Raw genomic sequence first — 25,337 nt, 5'->3', positions numbered from 1 at the left:
TGTGTCCTCCCCAATACATGATGTTAGTGTCGAGGTGTATGTCCATAATTCTTCTAGCCAACCACCAAGTAGCCAACCAAATGAAGACGAGATCAATGATAGAGCCATAATAGTTCGGGATGATCCTATTGCTCATGTTGATGATGCTGCTATTCCTCGTGTTGATGAAGATGCTATTGCTAGTGTTGATGATCATACTATTGCTCAAGATGATGCTTATGCGAAAGAAGAAGAGATTCATTATCATCCCAGTAGTGATTTGGATGTCATTGTGTACCAACAAGACATGGACTGTAACCTCCCTTATAGCCTATGTGTAGGTATGACTCGGATGACGAGGGTCCGGAGGAAGAATTGGACGAGGATGGATTCACGTCGCAAGAAAATCAAATCTTCAAGAAGGTGAATGGCAAGGAAAGAGGACCCTCATTGTTTCGTGATCTTAGTCTTGCCGACAAGGGCCTTGTTGAGGGTGGCATGAGATTGAGGTTGGTTGAACCATCACCTTGCCGTAAGGTCGGTGATCCAATGTCTAAGGATGATGACGAGAATGCTCATTTGAAAAAATGCATCAAGTTTGGGTGCTTGCAAAAGTTCAAGATATAGTTGAGTGACTACGCCATTAGGAACCATCGGTCGTATGTTGTTGGTCATTCCAACCCAAATATGATCTACACCATCAAATGTGACAAAGAAGGTTGCCCGTGGAAGGTCCGTGAAAGAAAAATTCATGAAACCGGGCAATGGTCCCGTCCTACAATTCGATGGGTAACTATAACGGTCATCAAAGGTAAAACCTTAACCCTAATCATTACACTAACCCTAACCCTAACACCTAACAAAACTACTAACCCTAGCACTAGATCGAGCTACCACCAACAATGCTAGGCACACAATACATAGTGTAAACACAAACATAACCCTAAATGCATCATATAAATTTATTTCACCACAACACAATCATGAACTAGGGTTTGAAACAATGTGAGCAATCCAACCTAAAAACATGATTCCAACCAATCAAAATGAGGGGAAGTAAGAGAGGTACCTTGCAAATGAGAGAGATTTGACAGGCCCTTAAGTGAGGAAGAGAGGGGGAGAGGGCTTGAGCTCAGGGGAGTGAAGGAGAATGGGGGGGGGTTTGAATGGTTGGGTCAGGGAGCATAGCCCCCACCCCATCACGTTATCCACTACAGGACCCTACCACCGGGGACTTGGGCTGGCGGTAGGTCCCTTTGCCATGTAAGCGGGCAGGAACGACCGTCAGTGCCTGCCGTTACACCTACCGCCGTGGGGCTGACCGTAAGGGCATGTACAATGGTTGATAAGATAGTCTTATCTTAAGTCTTGCATGTAATTTAGAGATGATAAAAAAATGTGTCTACAATGGGTCATCTCTTAGCCTTATCTTCAATAACTAGCTATTCCTAAAAACGTGGTGAGACATATTGCGCTAAGATATCTCTTGTCTTCTCCTAAATAAGAGAAGACAAGCCTTTTCCTATGACTTCTCTCTCCTCCACCTCATCATTTATTCTATGTGGCACTCCTAAGATAGAACCATTGTACATGCCCTAAGGTGTGTTCGGCTACTGCCTGAAAGGGTGGTGGTAGCAAAATGGTCAAATCCCGATTTTATATGAATGAGGTTAGAGCATCTACAACAGATGCGCAAAAACTGCTTCGCGCGTTAAAAACCGTTTTTTTGCACGGAGACGCTCCAGCAAATGCTGTAAAATAGCGCGCGTAAAAAAGTTTAGAGCACGCGCTAAAAAGCGCTATTCATGCAGCACGCTGCAAATCTGAGGCGCCGGACCACGCGCTTCATAATTTGCGCTGCGTGTTTTTTTGACGTGCATTTCTGGGCATATGAAAAACCAGCGTTGATCGCCGCATGCTAAAAATGCTACAGTGAGGCTGTAAAACTATTTTAGCGCTCGATATTTTTATGCGTCTGTTGAGAGCAACTCCAACGGGCCGACCCAAATGGACGGCACATTTGTCCGTTTTTTGTCCGTTTGGGTCGGCCGCCCGCCCGGCGTCCGCCCTGTTTCAGTGCGCCCAACGCGCCGACCCATTTCATGTCCGCAGACAATTTTTAAAAAAGGCCCGCGGCCATTGATCATGCCACCAGCCGGCACCATGCCAGCACCGGCATACATTGCCGGCTTCAAAAAATATCACGACACAGTTCATGCTGGCGCACTCGCCAGCGGCCGACACACATGCCAGCACACAAAAAAGGGGTGGGACTTGAGTCCGACCACGCCATCGCGGCCTCGTGGTCATGCGAGCACACAAGCCGGCATACAAAAAGGAAGGCACTCGCGGCCATGAGATCACTCGTCGGTGAACTTGAGCATGTCGGCCTGCATCTTCTCGAACCACAACCTCTTTCTTGGCGACACGGTGTTGAGATCCACCTTCATGATCTCCACCCCGGTCATCATGCTCGCTAGAGCCACTTCTTTGGCCTTGGTCTTGGCGTTGGCGCCCTCGATCTCTAGCATCTTGTCTTGCTTCTCCGCCTCCATCCCAAGCATCTTGGTTTGCTTCTCCGCGTCCATCTCAAGCCTCCTCCGTCTTGGGGTCTTGTCGAATGTCTCGCCAACACTCGCGGCGGCGGCGACGGCTTCATCCCTAGCGTCCGCGGCGTGCCTCCGGTACTTCCTCTTGGCCGACTCTGTTGCCCGTTGTTCGGGCGTCAGCGTCTTCTTTGGCTTGGGCGCGGCGGTGGCCTTGCACGGGGCACGAGGCTTGCCTTTGCCGGAGGGGGCGATCGGCATGCCGGACGAGGCGAGGGAGGCGAGACCGGCGGCGGCGTCGAGGTCGAGAACGTCGTCCATGGCGGGTGTGGGGCGGAAGCGCGCGCGAGCGGGAGGGTTTTGGGAGAAAATGGTGGTGGCTGCCACCGACCGGCGAGCCCGGGAAAAGAGTAGGCGCGCGCGTCTGGCTAGTATCTGCGCAGACGCAAATCCGCCTAAAAATGGGCCGGGAATTGCGAACACCAAGCGAACGCGCGTACGAAATGGGTGGCAGTTGATCTGTAGATCAAAATCGGCCGCGACCCGCCCAGGTGAAAAGCTCAATCACGGAGAGGAGTCCGCGTCGCACGCACCCACGGGGTGAACGCGAGCTCCCCACCCTCCGGGCTCCGTCTCGGTCTCGCTCAACCGATTTGCCGCACCCAACGTGCACGCCTCCGGCGCACGCGAATCTCCGCGCGCCACGAGCCCGCGGACAGTGGGCCCCACGCGCCCTAGACGTGAATCCCCCAGCCTCCGCTTCCCCTCCCCCGTCCACCCCGTGACAGGCGCGTCTGCCATCCCCCGATTCGATCCTCCCGGCCGCGCCCCGCCGCAACCCACCCGTCGCCGCACCGCCGCCTGCGCCCTTGGGCGAGAGCTCCATCACGCAGCCGCCCGCCCGCCCCCGTCAGGTCAGCCCCCGCCGCATCCCCTCTCTACCCCTTCTTCTGCCCTCCCCTACGGCGGCCGCCGCCGAATCCAGCCGTCCGTCTGGGGCAAACCGGGCCCGTCAACCCCAGCTCTGCCCCGCGCCTGCCTAGCTGCTCGCCGATCCAAGGTGCTCCGCTCGTGCCGCCGCGCTCCACCCAGCCCGCCTCCCCAGATCCGGGATCCCGCGCCCTCCCTTGCGTGCGTGCGCGTGCGGCCGCGCCGCAATCCCGCTAGTCCAATCGCGCCGGATTGTTTTTCGTGGGAGAAATGACGCGAGGGATCGGCAAGCGACCCGAGCGAGCTCCCACTCCTCGTTTCCGCGCGGAATCCACAAATCGCGCCTAGCTTCTGTCTCCCTGCCTCACCAAATGTACCCACGCATGTGTAGATCCGACCTTAGCTCTACCACTCCCGACCTGGTGATAATAGCTTTTAATTCCTTTTTGCCCCTGTGATTTAGGCCGACGATGGACGCAGCAGGCAGAGATGCCAACCCGCTGGCCGGCTACCGGATCGGCAAAACCCTCGGCATCGGGTCCTTTGGTAAGGTGAAGATCGCCGAGCATATAATTACGGGCCACAAGGTTGCAATCAAGATCCTCAATCGCCGTAAGATCAAGAGCATGGAGATGGAAGAGAAAGGTCGGTCATCGCTCACTTTGTTCAGAAAGCTTGTTTCTGTTTCTGAAGTTCTTAGAGTGTACGTAGATTTGCGCCCATTGAGAAAAACTCATCAGAGGGCCATCTGCATGTTTTTGCTCTAAGGTAGAAAATAGAAACTGTATAACACTTCATCCTTGTTTCTGTTATAATCCTGTGATGCTTTAGCAATCAACTTGCAAGATTTCTACGGGCTGATGTGGCTATCTAGTATAAGTATCAAAATTGACCATCCGTAGTTTCTTGAATTTGTCATGTTAAAAGTTACTGTCTGTGACTTTGCTGGTCAACATATACTCGTGCTTTTCCCACTTTTGTTGTTTTGTACTTTGTCAAATCTCAGTTTTTATTTTGCTAATTTACAGCAAAAAGAGAAATTGAGATGCTAAGATTATTTATGCATCCTCATATGATACGGTATATGAGGTCATAGATACCCCAGCGGATATTTATGTTGCTATGGAGGGGTGGGTTAATGAGCTGCTCGGCTTGTTAAGCTCGTGAGTGTTCGTGAGCGCTCGTTAACAGACTACGATGTGTTACGGCCTACAGGTTGAGAGTGAGGGTGTGACTTTTATGAAGGAATATGGTGACTACAGGAGGAGGTGCCCTAGTTTGCTGCCTCCTATGGGCTATGTTAGGTTGATTTGATTGAATAGATGGATTGAGGTGTCGCAAAAAAATTGCCACCTAAGAAAAGATTGTGCTGTGTTGTACTAGCGAGCTGCTCGTGAAACTCGTTAAGTCTAACGAGCTGAAATCAGTGATTGGCTCTGTTCATTAAGAAGTGAGCTACGAGCTTAACGAGCCGAGCTATCGATCGCTCATTAGGCTCTTGAGCTAGTGATGGACTCCGTATGTTAAATCTGGGGAGTTGGTTGATTACATTGTTCGATTTGCGTGTTTCTAGTGTAAGTTAGAAAGGACAACCTCTCAAACTATTCATCCTTATTTGTGTTATAAGCCTATGACGCTTTAGTAATCAACTTGCAAATTTCTGTTGGCTGATGTGTCTAGTATAAATATCACAATTGGCCATCAATAGCTTGTTGATTTTTTTACATTAAAAGTCACTGTTTGTTACTTTGCTGATTTACATATACTCGCACCCTTGCCGCTTTTGTTGTTTTGCACCTTTGCTCAATTCTCAGTTTTTTTTGCTAATTTACAGTGAAAAGAGAGATCAAGATACTGAGATTATTTATGCATCCTCATATCATACGGCTTTATGAGGTCATAGATACCCCAGCGGATATTTATGTTGTTATGGAGTATGTTAAATCTGGAGAGTTATTTGATTACATTGTTGAGAAGGGAAGATTACAAGAGGAAGAAGCTCGTCGCTTTTTCCAGCAAGTACGGTTCTTCCTCTTCCCCGAGTTCATTGCAAAGATTGTGTCAAGCCCTTTACTGTTTTATTCTATAGTTATAAATTCAGTATGTTACCATAAGCTAATATGAAGTACATGTCATGTTTGTTAACCGTGTTTGTCACTGTAGATACCTCGTTTTTGTCTGCTTCTATCATAATATCATTATGTATAAACACTATTCACTGCTTATGGTAGGCTATTTATTTGTTTCACCTTTCGTACAGATTATATCTGGTGTGGAATATTGCCATAGAAATATGGTGGTTCACCGTGATCTGAAGCCAGAGAACCTTCTGTTGGATTCGAAATGTAATGTTAAGATTGCAGATTTTGGCTTAAGTAATGTTATGCGTGACGGCCACTTTCTGAAGACTAGTTGTGGTAGCCCAAATTATGCAGCACCTGAGGTATATCTCTAGAATAGCTTGTTTCACACTTTCACAGGGTTAATAAATGTTGATATCGTGATAATGTGTCACAACTCTGATACCAGACAATGTTTTCTCCATTTGCTTAGGTGATATCAGGTAAACTGTACGCTGGCCCTGAAGTTGATGTTTGGAGCTGTGGTGTTATTCTGTATGCCCTTCTTTGTGGCACTCTTCCATTTGATGATGAGAACATACCAAACCTTTTTAAGAAAATAAAGGTTAGCAACTATCTTCTCCAGTTTACTGAAAAATGTGCTATACCATTTCATCTTGATATCCAGTGAATAAGTTATCTGTTTTGTCATTATAGGGGGGAATATACACCCTTCCTAGTCACTTGTCTCCTTTAGCAAGAGATTTGATCCCAAGAATGCTGGTTGTTGATCCTATGAAGAGGATTACCATACGTGAAATCCGTGAACATTCATGGTTCAAAGCTAGACTTCCACGCTATTTGGCTGTGCCTCCTCCAGACACTGCACAACAAGTCAAAAAGGTATGCTGATGATGCTGTGTATCAACATGAATATTTGGATATTTAAGATTTTTGCAACCTTTGCTCTTGGCTGGCATTCTATAACAGTGGTGACTATATTTATTTTTATTTATCTTTGTGTATTTATATATGTGCAAAATGGCAGCCCTTTCTTCATTATTACACTTCTTAATGCATGTTCAGGAGTGATTTTGACTTTACTATGAATTTTGTAGCTTGACGATGAAACTCTGAATGATGTTATCAAAATGGGATTTGACAAAAATCAGCTAACTGAATCTCTTCAAAAGAGATTGCAAAATGAGGTATTTGCATTACTCTGCTCTTTTTTGGTTGTTCTTAATGGAACCATTACTAAATTCTACCTGTGCAGGCGACAGTTGCATATTATTTACTCTTGGACAATAAGCTTCGTACAACCAGTGGTTACCTTGGAGCCGAGTATCAAGAGTCAATGGTGTGTTGGGAGTTTTTCTCTCATTCGTATAGCTTGTGCCGTAGATTGCAAATGCTCTTGTACTTGTACTGCTACTACTGATTTGCTGTGCTTTCTGTGATCTGCAGGACTCATCTTTCTCCCAAGTTTCACCTGAAACACCAAGTTCAGCATCTGAAGCTCGGCAGTATGGTTCTCCAGGGTTTGGCTTGAGGCATCATTTTGCAGCTGAGAGGAAATGGGCTCTTGGTCTTCAGGTAATTTTGGTTTGAAATTCATCTTGCTATAGCTGAAGCCTAAATCCTTAGATTCTCCTACTTTATGATATTTGACAGTCTCGAGCACATCCACGAGAAATCATAACTGAAGTGCTTAAAGCTCTGCAAGAGCTAAATGTTTGCTGGAAGAAGATTGGGCACTATAACATGAAGTGCAGGTGGAGTCCTGGCTTTGTTGAGACAATGATGCATAACAACAATGGCTTCGGTGTGGAGTCTGCTATAATTGAAGCTGATGGCCTCAGTGACAAATCAACCCACATCGTGAAGTTTGAAATTCAGGTAAACCATCTGCTGTTAGCTTGTGAGCTGGTCCTGATTTGCAAATTTGCCATGTCGTTACATGAACAATCTAATGCATAAGCCTCAACATTGACATGTTTTTCTACTCTTTGTGTGATGGCTAAGCAGTGAAATTTATTTTGTTACTCCCTCCGATCCATATTAATTGACCCTGCGTCAATTAATATGGATCGGAGGTAGCAGTGCATTTGCATGTAAGATTATCGTTAACTGTTACTCCCTCTGTAAACAAATACTCCCTCTGTAAACTAATATAAGAGTGTTTAGATAACTAAAATAGTGATCTAAACACTCTTATATTAGTTTACGGAGGGAGTAGAACTTTAGTGATCTAAAACGTGTTATATTTGTTTACAGAGGTAGTATCATATTCATGCATGTTCATAATCAACCTTATTTTCGTTCATATCACACTTCTTTTTGCTTGCATAAAGTTAATTCTCCGAGGATGTGCTTGGTGTTGATACACTTATGCTCTTTGCAGCTCTACAAAACAAGGGATGAGAAGTATCTTCTCGACTTGCAAAGGGTCAGTGGACCACAGCTCCTCTTTCTGGACCTGTGTTCTGCCTTTCTAACCCAGCTGAGAGTCCTCTGATCCTGATGAAGATGGTGACTTCCCAACTGCAAAGCCTCACAGCTTCCTGCGAAGTGCGAAGTTACAGTCAAGGTGTACATAACTATCATAATCCCCCAGTAGAATCTACTCCTGGGGTATGTAGACGCTAGAGAACCACGCGGTTTTATTTTGATGGTTCAGGACTTATTTACTAAACCAGAGGTGGCGGGCTAGAGGCATCCCTGTTCCTTCGTCCACCTGTCACCAATGGTGCTATATGACGCTTGTAGCCCTATCTATATTTAGCCGAACATTTTTGGCTTTGTGATGTTCTTTACTAGTATAATGCCGGCCTGAGAATAACCCATGCTGTTATGATGAAAACTGTGCTGTTGACATGAACTGTTCACCTTGATCTGCACTAGCCATCTTAGCTTCAGTGAGTGTCACCGTTTTATGTTCTTGGTGGTAATTTTAACAGTTTAATCAAGGCAATCTCTAGGTCTAAATGGTAAACTGACTACTCGAGTTAGAAGTCAGAAAAGGAGGCCTTCTAGAATCTCGTGACCACATTTTTTATAAAACCGAATCACGTTCTTTCAACGCATGTTTTTCTGTTCTTCCATTGCATATGATCTGGCAGCCGCAATGCAAGTTTGTTATAGCAGGAACGAAGCACACACACAAGTCAGGGCACTGGACTACAAAATTGTATCTTAATAATTTACAAATGTACAGTGTGTGTGACGAGGAAGCTATATACAAATATATCTGAAAGGGAGATGCTTGTAGAGTATGAGGGCATGTGAGACGGGCTAAACTATAATTTACAGATGGGCTATACATGGGCGGAAATGGTAGGCCAGCCATCAGGTCTTCTGAGCAGAAGCGAGGTGCCCCATCTGCTCGGTGATCTGTTCAACATTGTTCCGGTGACCGAACCAGTAGCAGTCTAGGCCGGTCTTCACATCGTCCTTGGATTCATGGCTATCCTCGACGGCTAGCGGCTTGGGCGTGTCCGTGAGAAACCGCTCCCAGAACAGATCGTTCGCCACGGCCGGTTCATGGGGAACTCCGGTCTCGGCCTCGGCCTCGGCGGTCGTCTCGTCCTGTGAAGTGTCTGTGGTGCTGGCCTCGGAGCTCATGTCAACTTCGGCCATCGTCTTGTGCTTGTCCTCGTGAATTTCTGGGAATAGTAGCATTGGACTCTGGACAGCGTAACCCGGAGACTCTGCTATCTCCGGTGAAGACGGCTGAAGATTTACTGGTGCTGCCTGCAGATCTGCATGAGCCGGATCATCGGTGCTGGGTGCAGCGGCGGCGGCGTTGTACATGTCTTCAGAGGACGCATAGTCGCCCGCCCTCTGGACGAGTTTCTCCATGGAGACCAGGGCCAGCTCCATCTTCTCAAAAGGCTCGGCGTTCACCATGACCATGCCCGGCGTCTCACCACCCATCGCCCGCAGATGCGGCACCCGCTGCTCCTCGGCCGCTGCCGCCGAGTGCTCCTCGACGAAGAAACCGAGCCTCGGAACCCTCCTCTTCTTGCTGAAATGGTCGGTCGGCTCCAGTTCCAGCATGGTCTGCTGCCCTGGATGAACGCCGCCCCGTCTCCTCTGCAGGGTGTCGCGCACGGAGGCGACGACGTCCGCCTGCCGCCGCTCCATCGCCATCAGCCGGTCCTCCAGCGACTGCATCAGCCAGCTGAGCCCGCACTGCTGCCGCGCCTGCCTCTGGAGCTCTGCCACGAGCACGCTGTTCTCGTGCTTGAGCCTGCTGATGTCCTCCTCGTACTCGCGCCTCTCGGCCTCCGCCAGCGGCCCGTTCACCTGGGTCTGCGGCGAGTGGCTGTGCACCGGCTTGCGCCGGTGGATGTTCTTGAGGAGGTGCATGTGCCCCCTGATGAAGTCGTCGTTGGCGAACTCCCATCGCTCCGGGTCGATCTTCCGAAAACCCTGAGAGACGGCAGATGAAATCAGTGATTAGGTCGAGCATAGAAGAAGATCGTAGTCAGCAAGAGCAGTAACAATGGCAGGTCGAAACTATTTGCGAAATCAAACATGGAGTGGAGCAACTCACGTAGGTGTTGAGCTGCCTGATGAAGCTGGAGAAGTTGTTGTGCTTGAAGTACTTGGGCAGCAGGTCCCGCGAGAAGTCGGGCGGGTTCCACACCACGAAGCTGGCGCCGCCGGGGCCCCACGACACCACGCGGTTGGTCGCCGGGTCCTCCACCATCTCGTAGGTCTTGATCAGGAACGGCGCCGGCGAGAGCGAGGCGCCCTGCGGCTGCGGCTGCGAGCCACCCTCCATGTCGATGTCCATGCCCGTCGATCGGCCCAGCTCGGCGAGAAAGTCTTCAACTGGATTGGATTGGATTCGATTCGGTGCCGCTCTTTGTTCACATGAATCAAGCCGCACGCGGTGGAAAATTCTCTGTAACCAAGTTGGCAAAGACAGCGACTTGTCGTCGATCGAATCAACTTGTTCTGCAAGCACGGACGGAAGCAAAAGAGTCAGTTAAGCTAGCTTAGCCGTGCAAGCAAAGGATGGAACTGGAGTAACAGTCAATAGTTGGCAACTATGCCGGCGTCCAGCGAGAAACAGGGGACGAGAGAAACGGAGGAGAACTCCGGCTCACCTGCGGCGAAACCACGGCGAGGTCCTCCCGTTCCGGCCGGCAGACGGGAGAAATGTTTACGAGGTGGAAAACGTAGTGGAGGTGGCGGATCCGGAGGTAGAAGAGAGGGAGGGACCGGGGTGGAAAAGGCGGGCGGCGCCACCGGTGCAGGTGGCGCGCGGGCGGCCTTTATAGGGCGGCCGTGGTCGCGCGACGTGGACATGGACGTGGTTGCGCTTATCTTACGGGCTGGTCGTTGCATGTGACGTTTGATGGAGCAGCGCATGGCGCGGCCGTGGTGGCGTGGCCTGCTTCTAGATGCGGAACGGCAGCGGGTCGTCGGAGTCAGCGGACCAGCTAGCGCGCGCATGATTCCACTGGTCCGGCGACCGGAATAGGTCACGGTTGATCGATCACTTGGACAGTATCGTTTCCTCAGATGCTATGGAGAGAATCAGAGAATGACGGTTGGAATCCGCATCAAGCAGGAGAGGACTAGCTAGCTGGACACACGGGGATCCTACGGTCCATCGCGTGAACTGTCCAAGATGAAGCAGACGGCTCTGAAAATAGTCTGCATGCATGGCCTCGCTTCCACGAAACTATACTCGTTCGTACAGGAAGAACACGTAGAAGAAAAAACATGTAGAAATTCCAACCCAGCTAGTCAACGAGTCTCCGCGGTAGCCGCGTGTGGACACGATCTATCGGCGATCGGTAGAGCATCTACAGAGGTGGTAAGTAAATCCGGCCCCTCAAACGTCCACGGGACCGATCACATCTTAAATTTTGCTTTTCACATCCGTCTATCTCATATCCGATACCCTATGTTCATACAATGCATGCAATTGTAAGAGCATCTCCAGCCGTTGCCCCAGGCAGCTTGAAAAGTCGTCACCTGGGGGCGAACCGTCGCTAAAATCGGCCTGGGGCGATCGGGTTCCCAGCCGACGCCCCATGGCCGGCCCCAGGCGCCTGTTTAAAACTTTTTTGAACATTTATTTGACTAAAATTCGGCGAACGTTACAAATATTCGGCGAAACAGTACATTACTTCGGCGAACTGAAATAGTCTTTTACATAGATAAATAGTCTTTTACATAGATAAAATACTTAAGAAAAAAACATAGAGGCCGCGACTATAGGCTGAATAACGCGCTGAGAGAGGCAAAGTCGCCGCCGTCACGGCCGCCGTTGTCCTCGTCGTCCTTCTCCTCCTTCACGCGGCCGCCCCTGTTGGACCCCTGCCCGGGGTCGCCCTGGCGGACCGGTGGTGGCGCGTTGTCGTCGCTGTCGTCGTCGAGGACGACGATGCCTCCCTCGTCGCGGCCACGGCGCCGAGCGGCGGACTGCTCTAGGGCGAGTCACTGGCAGGCCAGCTCCGTCTGCGCCCAGTCTTCGCGCGCCCACTTCAAGGCCGTCGCGTCGTCGATCCCTGGCTCCGCCTTCACGGCGGCAAGCCCCGGCTACGTCTTCGGCTTGACGAAGCGGGGAGGAGCCGCGCCCGCCCTCGTTGATGACGATGCCGGCGCTGCGGGTGCGCCGGCCGAGCGGCGTCTCCGCGGGCTCGGCCTTGACGCCGAACAACGCCGACGACTCGGAGGAGCGGGAGGAGGAAGAAGAGGAGCCGGCCCTCCTCGGCATCCATTGGCCGCCGCTCCGGCGGGGGACCGGGGCGGCCGGGTACGTCAACGGCGGGTCATTGCCGCCCTCGAGGTGAGTGAGGACGGCGTGGAGCTTGCGGCCGGGTGCGCCCCACCACAGGTGGCTGCCCTCGCTGTTCTTGGTGCCCCGCACCACCAGCGCCCCGTTGGTGGAGGCCAGCCGCTCCGCCTGCCGGCGCTGGAAGTACGCCGCCCACGCCTCGCGGTTGCCGACGCGTACCGCGGGAGGGCCCGCTGCTCCTTCGTCAGCGATGCCCGCACGCGGTCGACCTCGTCGGCGAAGTAGTCGGCGCGCGCGATGACGTCGGGAAGCGGGGGAATGGGGACGCCACCGACGCTGAGCTTCCACCGCCTCGGCGCGTGCATGTGGGGAGGCGCCGGGACGTTGGCTCGAACAGCAGGTAGGCTTCCCACTCGTGCAACGAGCGGCGCCCGAAGCCATTGGCCGCCGCCCCATCGCCGGGGAACCTCTTGCCCATCGTCGCGGCAGGGCACGGGGAGAGAGGGGAGGAACGTCGGCGGCGGCGGTGCACGGGAAGAGCTCGGCCGTTGTGGGCAGGGTGCGGCCACAGGCGAGGGGAGGCACTGCTTATATAGCGGCCGGGGAGTTTGGGCGCCGTGTGTACGCGTGGCGGGAGGTGGTGCGTCGCCGCGCCGCCCGTGAGGAATCAATGGAAGGCTGACCAGCGCGCCGGGTTCGGCCTGGGTCCGCCGTCGCCGGTTTCGGCCTGGGTCCGCCGTCGCCGGTTTCGGCCCAAACCGGCGAAAAACAGGCTCCTGGGGGCGTGACTGGGCCGATTTTTGAGCGCCGGTGCTGAAAAATCGCTTGGGAGGCCTGTTGGGGGCGCGGCTGGAGATGCTCTAAGAACTAGTTTGCGTGATCAAACAATGCAAAACAAAATCGACATCAAACTGACAACCAACTGCACATAAACGAACTGTACATCATCCAAAAGATCAACGGAGTTCATCACCGGACAAGTTCTTAAGTTCAACAACTAAAAGACGATAAAAAAAACATAGGAGTAGCGTCTTCACCACTTTTTCACCGGGCCTTTCCCCTTCCGGTTGTCGGCGTAGCTGTAGGTGTCCACGGCTGGTGGAGGATCTTGGTCGTCGAAGGAGGAGGTGGAGTTATGCTCGTCGCCGTCGCCGGAGTCGGATAGGACGATTAGCTCCTTCATCCGGCGAACGGCCCTGTCCTCCTGCAGCATCAACTTGGCGAGCGGAGTCGCCTCCGGCGCTACCTCCTCCGCCTCGCTCTCTCACTACTTTATGGCAAGCCGGAGCACCTTTGCGTTCTTCCGCCGTAGGTCAAGAGCGTCTGTCTCTGCTGTCGTGAGCGAACGGCGGTAGACCTAGCAAGAGCTGCTCCTCCTCGTCGGGCTCCGCCGGCATCCCGCGGCGGCAGCGCATGGACTGCTCTGCCGCATCTCTCTCCCTTGCCCGTTGCCTTCCAGGGCAGGCGACGCGCGCCTCCGATTCCGGAGTGCGCGCGCGGGCCGACAACATGGCACTAGCACAAACCGCTGCCCGCACGGAGCAGCGGCCGACGGGGGAAGGGGACGGCACAAATTCGGGAGGGGCGAGCTCCGGCGTCCGCGCTGCAGATCCGGAGCTGCCCGTTGTCATCCCTTGAACCGCTCCAAGGCAATGCGGAGGGCCAACACCTCATCGACGTCGGATCCGAGCCGGAGTGCCTGTCGGAGCTTGACATTGCGCCAGATTGGATAGAAATCGAAGCGGGGGGGGGGGGGGGGGGGGAGCGAGAGAGGATAGTGAGCGAGCTAGGGTTCTGATCGATGACCCAGATTGAGGATTTTCTGGGACAACCGTGGGGTCGGTGATGGGCCAGGCCTATCAGCTCCGACATGGCGGACGTGTGCCCGAGCGTGTCCGGACCGCCTCATATCCTTCCTATATTTAGACTGGATATGAGGGACGTCAGATAGTCTAGGTGTTTGAGGTTGGTTTGAGGCGTCCGGATGAATCGATTTTTTTACTAGTTAGTGACTGGTTCGCCCGCTCGCACGTTTAAGGCAGGATTAGAGCGCCCCGCTGTAGGTGCTTACCATGCGAGAATTTTCACCGGCATGATTGCGCCCGCGCGTGGAAAAATCTATCTGGGTGATCCACCAACAGCGATATTTTTTTCAGAACCTTCCCTGCCGCAGGTGGCGAGCGTGCTGCGCAATCCATATATACCGTTCTCTGGGAATCACAATCACCGCAACTGTCTTGCGCGTCAGTTGCGCCGTCAGGGAAATGGACGTGGAAGCATCAGAGTCCTTGCGTGCACATCAACATCTACAGTAGGTAGTAGAGTGCATGGACTTGATTAGTTGGGTGGCAATTTTCCTGGCGATCATCCTGTTGTGCGCGACCTGTGCGTGCTTCCCGCGTACGTACGTCAGTAGTATCGGGGCATCTAGAAACTCTGGAATTTAGTGTGGCTCATATCGAAACGAGTAACGCTACACGTACAAATGAATTACAAGGTTTTATAAAGATGGTTAATTTGATTGGTTAAAAGGTGAGGGACGCGGCCCGCCCTCCTCAAAATCAGGGAGAGGCAAGTTTGTGATTGGTTACTAGATGAAAAGAGCCTGTAAAACCCTGTAATCTTTTGTACGTCTAGCATTTTTGTATCGAAACTATAGTAAAATCTTATTACATGAAATCGATGAAAATGGAATAAAATTTCCTCATAGTTTCCTATGGAAGGTTAAAATGCCATCTAGGAAATGTTTTCCCCCCTCCCCCACGGCCGACTCCCCAGCGTCTAGGGCAGGGGCGGACCCAGATTGAAAATTATCCGGTGTTCACATAGAAGATCACATGCCTACATGTCAAAAAATCAATGACCTACACACTAGATCAATGAATTATATTAAGCAAGCGTAAATTGGATCCGGTGCCAGTGACACCGGCTAGCTGTTCGTAGCTACGCCCATGGTCTAGGGTTTCCCTGCCTTTCTTCAGCGCCGTCGCCAATCCCATGTAGGTGTGATGGATCCGGACCCTTACCGATGGGACGTCTCCTACTTTGTTTTTAGGTGTCTAATTTGGTTTGTTTAGAGTTCGTGTCTTGCTTAGAAAGCCGAGGCAGCGACGGCTCACTGAAAGATGGAATAAGGTTCTTCCGTCTAGCACCCGTCTCGGCGATACGTCTCGCTCGCATCGTCAGAGGGCGTGTAGAGGTGTGTCTCTGACAGATCTCGCAGGATCGGTCAGTATTTTTCTTCGATGGATCCGGTCTCTGTTCCTTTGCGTTCGTGTGTCTATGGATTGTACCCTTCCGATCCTCTTTTCGACAACGGTTGATGCTCCCCTGTGTTTGTCCTTTGGAGTCTTCGAATCTATTACCTTGAGGCTTGCACGGCTCCTATGAGAGAGGGCGAGATGGAGGCGCGCCTTCAGCTCGTTCCAGTGCTTGTAATCGTCACTACATAGTCTACGAACAATGATACAATTTTTGTTAGTTCTGGTGTTCTTTATACTGCCATGATGTTTTATTAATAGATCAAAAGTTTTTCCCATAGAAAAAATGTCTTCTAGAATTAAAATTTTCTTGTGGATGTGCTTAGGAACACAAAAGACAACCTGGTTAGAAGATGCTAGATGGGAACCCACCATATTTATGCAATGTTCTATTTCTAGAAGAGTGAATTGAAAAAACCCATCATATTCTAAGTTCAATTTCGGATTTGCTACCACATTTCTTGGGAGCCCCAAAAATCTACCAATTTTCATATAAATTTTTCAATAAATATTGATCACGCGTTTATCCCATTTTAATGACATTTCAGACATGATGGGTCCACCTGTAGGTGATAACCTGGCATAAAACGGTCAACACTGTTGGTTGACCGTTACGTTAGACATGAGGCCCAGTCGTCAGTCACCAATTCAATTTATAGACGGCCCTGAAAAATTGCACAATGCACGAAACTTAGATTACAATTGGGCCCGCTTCTCCCCCATCAAGCACGGCCACACAACCCTGACTGGCACCGCCATGTGCGCGCATGTCTGCCACACAGCCGCAGGGTGTCACCGCCGGCGAGTGTTGTTGCCACCCTGCATCGCCTCCTCATTGCCCCATCACCTCCACCCGCACGCTAGCTCCTATCGAGCTCCATTTGAGACCAGTTGTTGAAGTATAAATGCATAGCCAACCTTTTCCCACCTGGTTCAGTTTTTGGGTGAATTAATTAGTATGCAGTTTTATATGGTATCAAAGCCAAGAGGTCTTGAGTTCAAGACCCGGCTATCGCAATTTAAAAACAAAAAATTATAGCTCACTTTCTATTCACATTTAGACTCGAGGGAGCCACACGTGAGGAGTGTTGAAATATAAATACATAGCCCACCTTTTTTCCAGCAGCTTGAGCTTTTGGGTGAACTCGCTGGCGACCGGAATATATCGGAAGCGGCTCCTCTGACGTAAGTCAGTTGTGATGTTCGTCACTGACATGTGGGCCAGCCAGTGCCTCGGGCCCACATGTCAGTGACGAACGTCAGAACTAACATACGTCAGAGGATACTAGTCCGAATATATCACGGTTGATCGATCACCTGGACACAGTGGGCAAGCTAGTATTGTTTGCTCAGATGCTATGGAGAGAATGGCGGTTGGAATCCACATCAAGCAGGACTAGCTAGCTGGACACACCGGAATCCTACGCTCCATCGTGCGAAATGATGAAGCAGACGGCTCTGAAAATACTAGTCTACGCTTCCACGAAATTATACTCGTTTTCCCCGCAAAAAAAAAAAGAAAAAAAAAGAAATTATACTCGTTCGTAGTTCGTACAGCGGCACAGGAAAGAAGAACACGTAGAAATAGAAATTCCAACCAACCTAGTCAACGAGTCTCCGCAGTGCCCGTGTGGACGCGATCGATCGGCGATCCGTTAACGTGCGAGAATTTTCACCGGCGTGCATGCGCCCGCGCGTGGAAAAATCTATCTGGGAGATACACCAACAGCGATGTTTTCTTCAGAGCCTTTCCCTGCCGCAGGTGGCGAGCGTGCTCCGCAATCCATGTATACCGTTCTCTGTCCGTCCCCCGGAATCAATCACTTCAACTGTCTCACGCGTCAGCTGCGCCGTCAGGGAAATGGACGTGGAACGAAGCAGCAGAGTCCTTGCGTGCGCATCGACATCTAGGTAGGTAAGTAGAGTGGATGGACTTGATTAGCTGGGTGGCAGTTTTCTTGGCGACTTCACTCCATATCTGCACGGGAAACTCTTGTTTTCAGATCAGCATCTAGAAACTATGGAATTCACTGTGGGCTTATATTGAGACTATAGTAAAGATCTTATTCCATGAAACTGATGAAATTGGAATAAAATTTCCTCATTATTTTCCTATGGAAGGTTAAATTGCTTTCTAGAATTATATTTTTCCTGTAGCTGGTGTTTAGGAACAACACTCTGACAAAAGACAATCTGATTAGAAGAGGCCGGATTGGAGCGCGCCCATTTTTGTGGTGGAGAGGAGTCTGTGCAACACATGTTTATGCAATGTTCCGTTTCCAAAATGCCATTGAACATTCCGAAGTATGCTTTCACTTTAATTGATGTTCACGATAACATGCATGATTTTTTTCTTTTGTGGGTAAATGCATGAATTATTCGATGTACGGTAATTTTCTTTTTTGCAAAAACTGAAAGGCACATGATGTTGATTGGTGTCTCAGTAGTTCTGTGGACAATTTGGATATTAAGAAATGGCTTAATATTTGATAATAACAAGATTAATGATCCTCGTGTTCCTGTCAATATGATTGCCAGATGGTTGAATGATTGGGTACTTTTGCAGAAAAACAAGGAAAGTCAAGAAACACTTAGATGGGGAGTTAAGATGTTCGAGCTGATTGCAGATGAGTTCTTTAGAGTTGTGCATGGCTGGCGGGTGGGGGTGAATAGGATCATGGCGATGTGAGAGATGAACCTTCTTTGTCTACACTTTGTCTACTGCAATGCCTCCTCTGAAGTCTTCTTTTGTTGCTTCTGCATAATGCATGCGAATGTAATATATATCCTACCTAAGAATGTTGTTTGATAGGTGCTTCCAATGAATTGTTGTATGTTCCCTTGCCTACACGTTTCAGCTCTTTGTTTTGAGAATTCGACTTAGCGATGCCCAAAACTATGAGTTGATTCTAGTTTAGATCATCTACTTATCTCTTTAGCTTTATTCTGGTAGTAGCTGTATTTTCAATTAACTGCCTGGTATCTAAAAAATCTCCTGCAAAGCAGGCACCAATATGTATCCGGATCACATTGGTGTTAGGTTATCTTTATAATTGTCGGTCTACTAGCTAGCTCTCTATTCAGTTCATTTACATGATTATCTCTTGCATTGTGAGGAGGTATACATACATGTATATAGATTATCACAAACAAGAAATGTGCTATCTAACTTCTATAAGCAATTCAATCTACTTTAGGTTGGTTCTCTGTCTAAAAAAATGTCAACTTCAGTTGGGCCAGGTAGCTGATTTTGAGATCAACGAGATGTTAGAGCCTGCCCATGAAAATAGAGGTGATGGGGAAGTGGTGGCCATCCGCGCCAAATTAATGACCCTCCCTGTGCAAACCACTATCTGGTGTACTCTTCAACTATTTTGATGACCTCCTGAGTCGCCATGGCTCCGTAGCAACACATGGGCAACGTTCTAGTTTTCTAACATTTAGAGTGCATTGAACTTCTTAAAGATTTCATGTGCACTAGAAGTCGTATTGCATGTTGCAGGTTGGGACTTTACCGAAGTGCATCACGTCCACCAAAATCACCACCGACATGTGTAGCACATTCGATCTATCTGGTGTACTCTTCAACTATTTCACTATATCCAGTCTGTCTATTAGTTGAGGATATTGAGATGTGATACTCTCACACTTCGTTCGGTTGTAATTACTAACTAGGAGCAAAACACAGATGCAGCATGTGAAAAAAAAAATCTCGCATTGAACACGACATGCTTGACGCGGGTATCTAGATCTCATCAAGTCATGTGTGTTTATCACTGAGTACATGTGTTATTTATAAGTACTTGTACTATGTTCAATTTGATTGGTATAGAGATGGCAGCATTGAGTAGTTGAATATAGGTGTTAATCTGGCTCACCAACTCAATGGCGTACTATAGTTTGATTGGCACAACAACTTTATATAAAGCTCCTAGCCAGTGCTCGATTCATAGGCCAAAGAGAAGAGGATCCATGCACCAAAGGTGAGCTGAGCTCCTAAGGGCGAGACACGTGCAAAATGTAGTCATGGGAGTGGGATGTGTCGGTGAAATGTTGGCCACGAAGATGATCAGTCCAACTTGATATCATGAATGACATCGGCTGAATGAAACCTCTCGGATGAGAAAGAGGATCCATGTTGTGCACAACACACATCGAGCATGCTCTACAATGCATCATTTGTTTGCCCTTTTTTTTTATCTTGAACTAAATGGAGAATCTCCAGCTCCCCTTCTGTTTCATTGCAATATAGCTGGGGTTCTCCGGCTCCTCATCTCACCACCTTTTCGTCAGAACTGCTCGTCGTTCCATTGCGACGGTGGAACTATGGTGGTACTGCCTTAAAGCATGTGAGTATGAACCCTCTATATGGATGACCCGATCCTTATACCGATCGATTGTAGGGATAGCCAACAAAACACAAGAATTTGCTCCGCCAAAATGTCTGAACAAACCAAATGGACTTGGGAAGGAACCCTTATGAAAAGGGACCAAGGCAAGTTTGATTGGTCCTTTGAATCTGGTTCCAAGGCGCCAACCCGCGAAGAGGCGGCGCAAGCTTTCCGCAAAGGAGCATAGTGGAACTGGGAGCGAGCGGGGCAGACGGGTGACCGAGGCGGCCGTCGCCGTGCCACCACCGGTGCAGGTGCCGCACAGTTGGCCTTTATTAGACCATCTCCAGTCGTTTGCCTCTAGGGGATAGAAAAAAGCGTCGCTGGTGGGCGAACCGGCGATCCCACCGGCGATATTTTCGGCAGCCGGTCGCCCCCAGACGCTCTTTAAAAAAAAACATAGTGGGCAAATTTTGACAAACACGGCATACACTCGGCGATATTTAGGCGGTTCACAATTTTTTTACATATAGAAACATAATAATAAGTCTACTAAAAAGAAGAAAGAAAAGGCCGCGCCTACAGGCCGAAGAACTCGCTGAACACGCCAAAGTCGCCGTCGTCGTCCGTCGTGCTCCTTCTCCTCCTTCACGCGGCCGTCCCTGCTGGATCCCTGCCCGGGCCCCCCTGGCGGACTGGTTCGGCTGGTGGCGGCACCTCGTCATCGCTGTCGTCGACAACGACGACGCCTCCCTCGTCGCGGCCACGGTGCTGAGCCGCGATCTCCTCCAGGGTGCGGCGCTGGCGCTCCATCTCTATCCGCGTCCAGTCCTCCCGCGCCCACTGATAACCCACAAGTATAGGGGATCGTTTGTAGCCTTCTTCGATAAATAAGAGTATCGAACCAACGAAGAGCTAAAGGTAGAACAAATATCCCCTCAAGTTCTATCGACCACCGATACAACTCTACGCACACTTGACATTTGCTTTATCTAAAACAAATATGAAACTATTTTGCAAGAATAAAACTACGAGTACTTTGCGAGAATAAAACTATGAGTAAATTGCAAGGTAATAAAAGTGGATAGCTTTTGTCAACAAGAAAGTCATTTGTCCCTAGGCAATCGATAACAAATACCGATAATCATTCTTGCAATTTTATATGAGGGAGAGGCATGAGCTAACATACTTTCTCTACTTGGATCATATGCACTTATGATTGGACCCATAGCAAGCATCCGCAATTACTAAAGATCATTAAGGTCGTGAAACCCAACCATAGCATTGAGTATCAAGTCTTCTTTATCCCATACGCAACAACCCACCTACTCGGGTTTAAGCTTCTGTTACTCTCGCAACCCACCATAAGCGAATCATGAACGTCTTGCAACACCCTACATCAGGGCCCCTCACGTTTACGCGAGATGGAGGGCACCGTAGAACAGCACCATAAATAAAATATACAATCATACCAACCAAGATCACGATTAATCCATAGGACAAAACGGATCTACTCAAACATCATAGGATAACCATAGATCATTGGGAAATAATATATGGAGTTGGGCAGCATGTTTAAGTAGAGATTACAGCGGGGAGAAGAGGTGTTACACTGCTGCATAGAGGGGGAGAGAGTTGGTGTTGACGGTAGAAAGATTGTTGATGTAGATCGCCATGACGATCCTTGCCCCGACGGCACTCCGGCGCCACCGGGAGAGAGGGGGAGAGAGCCCCCCTCCTTCTTCTTCTTCCTTGGCCTCCCCCTAGATGGGAGGAGAGTTCCCCCTCTGGTCCATGGCTTCCATGGCGGCGGAGGGGCGGGAGCCCCTCCGAGATTGGATCTCCCTCTCTGTCCTCTCCTGTTTCGCGCTCCCTAGATTTGGCCCTTCACGGTTTCTTAAATTCCCGGAGATCCGTAATTTCGATTGCGCTGAGATTTTAACACAATTTTTTTTCCGGATATAAGCTTCCTTGCGCCCGAAGTAGAGCTCCAACCGACGTACGAGGTGAGCACAACCCACCACCACACGCCTGGCTCCTGGGGCGCGCCCTGGTGTCTTGTGGGTTGTGTGGGCCTCCGTTTGCGTTGATTCCATGTCCAAAAAATCACATATATTCCAAAATAATTCTCCGTAAAATTTTATTGCATTTGGACTCCATTTGATATGGATTTTCTGTGATACAAAAAACATGCAACAAACAGGAACTGGCACTGGGCACTGGATCAATAGGTTTGTCCAATAAATCATATAAAAAGTTGCCAAAAATATGTGAAAGTTGTATCATATTGGCATGAAACAATCAAAAATTATAGATACGATGGAGATGTATCAGCATCCCCAAGCTTAATTCCTGCTCGTCCTCGAGCAGGTAAATGATAAAAAAGATAATTTTTTATGTGGAATGCTACCTAGCATAAACTTGATCATATATCTAATCATGGCATGAATATTAAGACATAAGTGATTCAGAGTAATAGTCTATAAGTTGACATAAAGACATCAATACTCAGGCATCCCAACAAACAATCGTGTCTTTCAAAATATCAACGGTAAAGAAAGCTATCCCTACAAAATCATATAGTCTTGTCATGCTCTGTCTTCTTAACACAAAGTATTTATCATGCACAACCCCGATGACAAGCCGAGCAATTGGTTCATACTTTTTAACGCACTTCAGCTTTTTCAACCCTCACGCAATACATGAGCGCGAGCCATGGATATAGCACTACGGGTGAAATAGAGTATGATGATAGGGGTAAATATTGAGAAGACAAAAAGTAAGAAAGTCTCACATCGACGCGGCTAACCAACGGGCTATGGAGATGCCCATCAATTGATATCAATGTGAGGAGTAGGGATTGCCATGCAACGGATGCACTAAGAGCTATAAGTGTATGAAAGCTCAATATGAAAACTAAATGGGTGTGCATCTAATCCTATAATGAAAAATTTCCACTAGTACATGAAAGTGACAACATAGGAGACTCTCCATATGAAAAACATGTGCTACTTTGAAGCACAAGTGTGGTAAAGGATATTAACAATGCCCCTTCTCTCTTTGTTTTTTTCTTTTTTTCTCTCATTGTCCGGAGTCTCATCCCGACTTGTGGGGGAATCATAGTCTCCATCATACTTTCCTCACCGAGGCACTGCTCTAAAAATGAATAATGATGATCATCACACTTCTATTTACTTATAACTCAAAAGAAATAGAAATTACAACTCGATACCTATGATAAAGTATGACTCTATATGAATGCCTCTGGCAATGTACCAGGATGTGCAATGATCTAGCGTAACATGTATAAAAAATGATGCACGGTGGCTGAGCCACAACTACTATGTCAGCTATATGATCATGCAAAGCAATATGACAATGAATGCTCAAGTCATCAAAACGGAAGCGATGGAAGTTGCATGGCAATATATCTCGGAATGGCTATGGAAATGCCATAATAGGTAGGTATGGTGGCTGTTTTGAGGAAGATATAATAAGGCTTATGTGTGATAGAGCGTATCATATCACGGGGTTTGGATGCACCGGTGAAGTTTGCACTGACTCTCGAGGTGAGAAAGGGCAATGCACGGTACCGTAGAGGCTAGCAAATTGCGGAAAGGTAAGAGTGCGTATAATCCATGGACTCACATTAGTCATAAAGAACTCATATACTTATTGCAAAAGTTTATTAGCCCTCGAAGCAAAGTACTACTACGCATGCCCCTAAGGGGATAGATTGGTAGGAAAAGACCATCGCTCACTAGTAGAAAAAGGGCCTTTAGTCCCGGTTCATAAGGGCCTTTAGTCCCGGTTCTGGAACCGGGACTAAAGGGTCATTACTAAAGCTTCCCCCTTTAGTCCCGGTTCTTACACGAACCAGGACTAAAGGCCCTCCACGTGGCCGCTGCCTGGAGGTCCACCTTTAGTCCCAGTTGATAACACCAACCGGTACTAAAGGAAATTTTATGATTTTTTTTGATTTTTTTTATTTTCAAATTTCTGAATTATTTTAACCTCTAATCTCTAATCACCCCTCATCACTGCTCAATTTAACCTCTAATCTCTAATCACCCCTCATCATTCGAAATCATCTAACTTCCCGGACGGTCACCCATCCTCTCACTACTCCAGCCTGAGCACGCTTAACTTCCGGGTTCTATTCTCCCTCGTTTCCAAGTCTGCACTTGTTGTTTTCCTGACAATAGTAAGATGTCAGTCCTATTAACCCTCAGGAATTTAGCTTGAGCATGAAGTCACACATTTCACTGTTTGAGTTTGAAACTATTGTTCTAAAAAACAATAATTATTTAGTAACACTAATATTTCTTGAATAAGTAGTTTGACCATAGTTTGACCAAAATTCAAAAAAACTGAAATAATTATTTAGTAACACTAATATTTCTTGAATAATTAGTTTGACCATTGTTTGACCACAGTTTGACCAGATTTGACCAAAATTCAAAAAAACTAAAATAATTAATTAGTAACACTAATATTCTTGAATAATTATTTAGTAACACTCATACTTCTTGAATAAGTAGTTTGACCAGATTTAACAAAAATAAAAAAAACTAGAAATTTGAGCATAAATTTTTTTCCTTTTAGAATTTGAGGATTCTAAAGATTTGCAAACAGGCCGTAGGCCGTCAAAATTGGATGCGGATTTTCGTGCTGAACATTTTGATATATTATACGTTTTTTTCTGACATCGTATGCAAAAGTTATAGCCGTTTTACATTTTCCCTACACTTTTTGCAAAACTTGTCCAAATTTAAGTTTTTAAATTTTCCTAACTAGTACATGTAGTAACATAACTACATCTGGAAGGATTTTAATTTTTGAAGTTTTTATCATTTTCTTTTGCTTTTTACAAAACTGAAAAGGCGATCCAGGGGGTAGAGTTTGAAAATGGGACCTTTAGTACCGGTTCGTGCCATGAACCGGTACTAATGCCTCAAACCCCATTAGTACCGGTTGGTGGCTCGAACCGGGACTAAAGGTCTAACCTTTAGTACCGGTTGGTGCCACGAACCGGTACTAATGGGCATCGCACCCTTTAGTCCCGGTTCGTGGCACCAACCGGGACTAAAGGTCCCATTTGAACCGGGACTAATGCCTGTACGGTGTCCTAGCCGCTCGAACCGGGACTAATGCTCACATTAGTCCCGGTTCGTAATGCAACCGGGATTAATTCTCTTTTCTGGCTGAACCAAAGCCCTGTTTTCTACTAGTGGCTCGTCCCCGGCCGCCACTCATAAGGAAGACAATCAATAATAAATCATGCTCCAACTTCATAGCATAACGAGAGACTATACGTGCATGCTTCGGGAATCACAAACCTTAACACCAATATTCTTACTAACCACAACCGTTTACTAGTACCTCCCACATATTATCATCTCTATATCGCAAAACTATTGCAAGGAATCAAACATATCATATTCAGTGATCCATAAGTTTTATGTAGGATT

General features: G+C 48.3%; 2 protein-coding genes across 2 annotated transcripts; one reads left to right on the top strand and one right to left on the bottom strand.

Moving 5' to 3' along the window:
* The first annotated feature begins 3,087 nt into the window (after positions 1-3,087).
* LOC109753963 (serine/threonine protein kinase OSK1) lies at positions 3,088-8,378 on the top strand. The gene is made up of 11 exons (XM_020312883.4): positions 3,088-3,439; positions 3,919-4,100; positions 5,290-5,474; positions 5,716-5,898; positions 6,009-6,140; positions 6,233-6,418; positions 6,634-6,723; positions 6,792-6,875; positions 6,983-7,111; positions 7,190-7,414; positions 7,920-8,378. Exons 2-11 carry the CDS (start codon positions 3,926-3,928, stop codon positions 8,031-8,033), a joined length of 1,503 nt encoding a protein of 500 aa, XP_020168472.1. The 5' UTR covers positions 3,088-3,439; positions 3,919-3,925; the 3' UTR covers positions 8,034-8,378.
* Positions 8,379-8,691: 313 nt separating this feature from the next.
* On the bottom strand, positions 8,692-10,849 carry LOC109753974 (heat stress transcription factor A-4d). The gene is made up of 3 exons (XM_020312892.3): positions 10,633-10,849; positions 10,074-10,480; positions 8,692-9,949 (listed from the first exon to the last, which is right to left on the bottom strand). The coding sequence occupies exons 1-3, from the start codon at positions 10,832-10,834 to the stop codon at positions 8,864-8,866; spliced, it is 1,695 nt and encodes a 564-aa protein (XP_020168481.2). The 5' UTR covers positions 10,835-10,849; the 3' UTR covers positions 8,692-8,863.
* Between the last annotated feature and the right edge of the window lie 14,488 nt (positions 10,850-25,337).

Source organism: Aegilops tauschii, chromosome 1 (genome assembly GCF_002575655.3).
Source record: "Aegilops tauschii subsp. strangulata cultivar AL8/78 chromosome 1, Aet v6.0, whole genome shotgun sequence".
Classification (NCBI taxonomy): domain Eukaryota; kingdom Viridiplantae; phylum Streptophyta; class Magnoliopsida; order Poales; family Poaceae; genus Aegilops; species Aegilops tauschii.
The sequence above is the reverse complement of the archived record's forward strand: the minus strand, read 5'-3'. Positions and strand labels throughout refer to the sequence as shown.

Excerpts from the sequence above, each read along its gene's own strand:
- LOC109753963 (XM_020312883.4), top strand. The coding sequence starts at position 3,926 with ATGGACGCAGCAGGCAGAGATGCCAACCCGCTGGCCGGCTACCGGATC. Across the intron at positions 4,101-5,289 it reads CATGGAGATGGAAGAGAAAG|TGAAAAGAGAGATCAAGATA; the intron begins GTCGGTCATCGC and ends GCTAATTTACAG. Across the intron at positions 7,112-7,189 it reads AATGGGCTCTTGGTCTTCAG|TCTCGAGCACATCCACGAGA; the intron begins GTAATTTTGGTT and ends GATATTTGACAG.
- LOC109753974 (XM_020312892.3), bottom strand. The coding sequence starts at position 10,834 with ATGTCCACGTCGCGCGACCACGGCCGCCCTATAAAGGCCGCCCGCGCG. Across the intron at positions 10,481-10,632 it reads TCGCCGTGGTTTCGCCGCAG|AACAAGTTGATTCGATCGAC; the intron begins GTGAGCCGGAGT and ends CCGTGCTTGCAG. Across the intron at positions 9,950-10,073 it reads TCAGGCAGCTCAACACCTAC|GGTTTTCGGAAGATCGACCC; the intron begins GTGAGTTGCTCC and ends GCCGTCTCTCAG.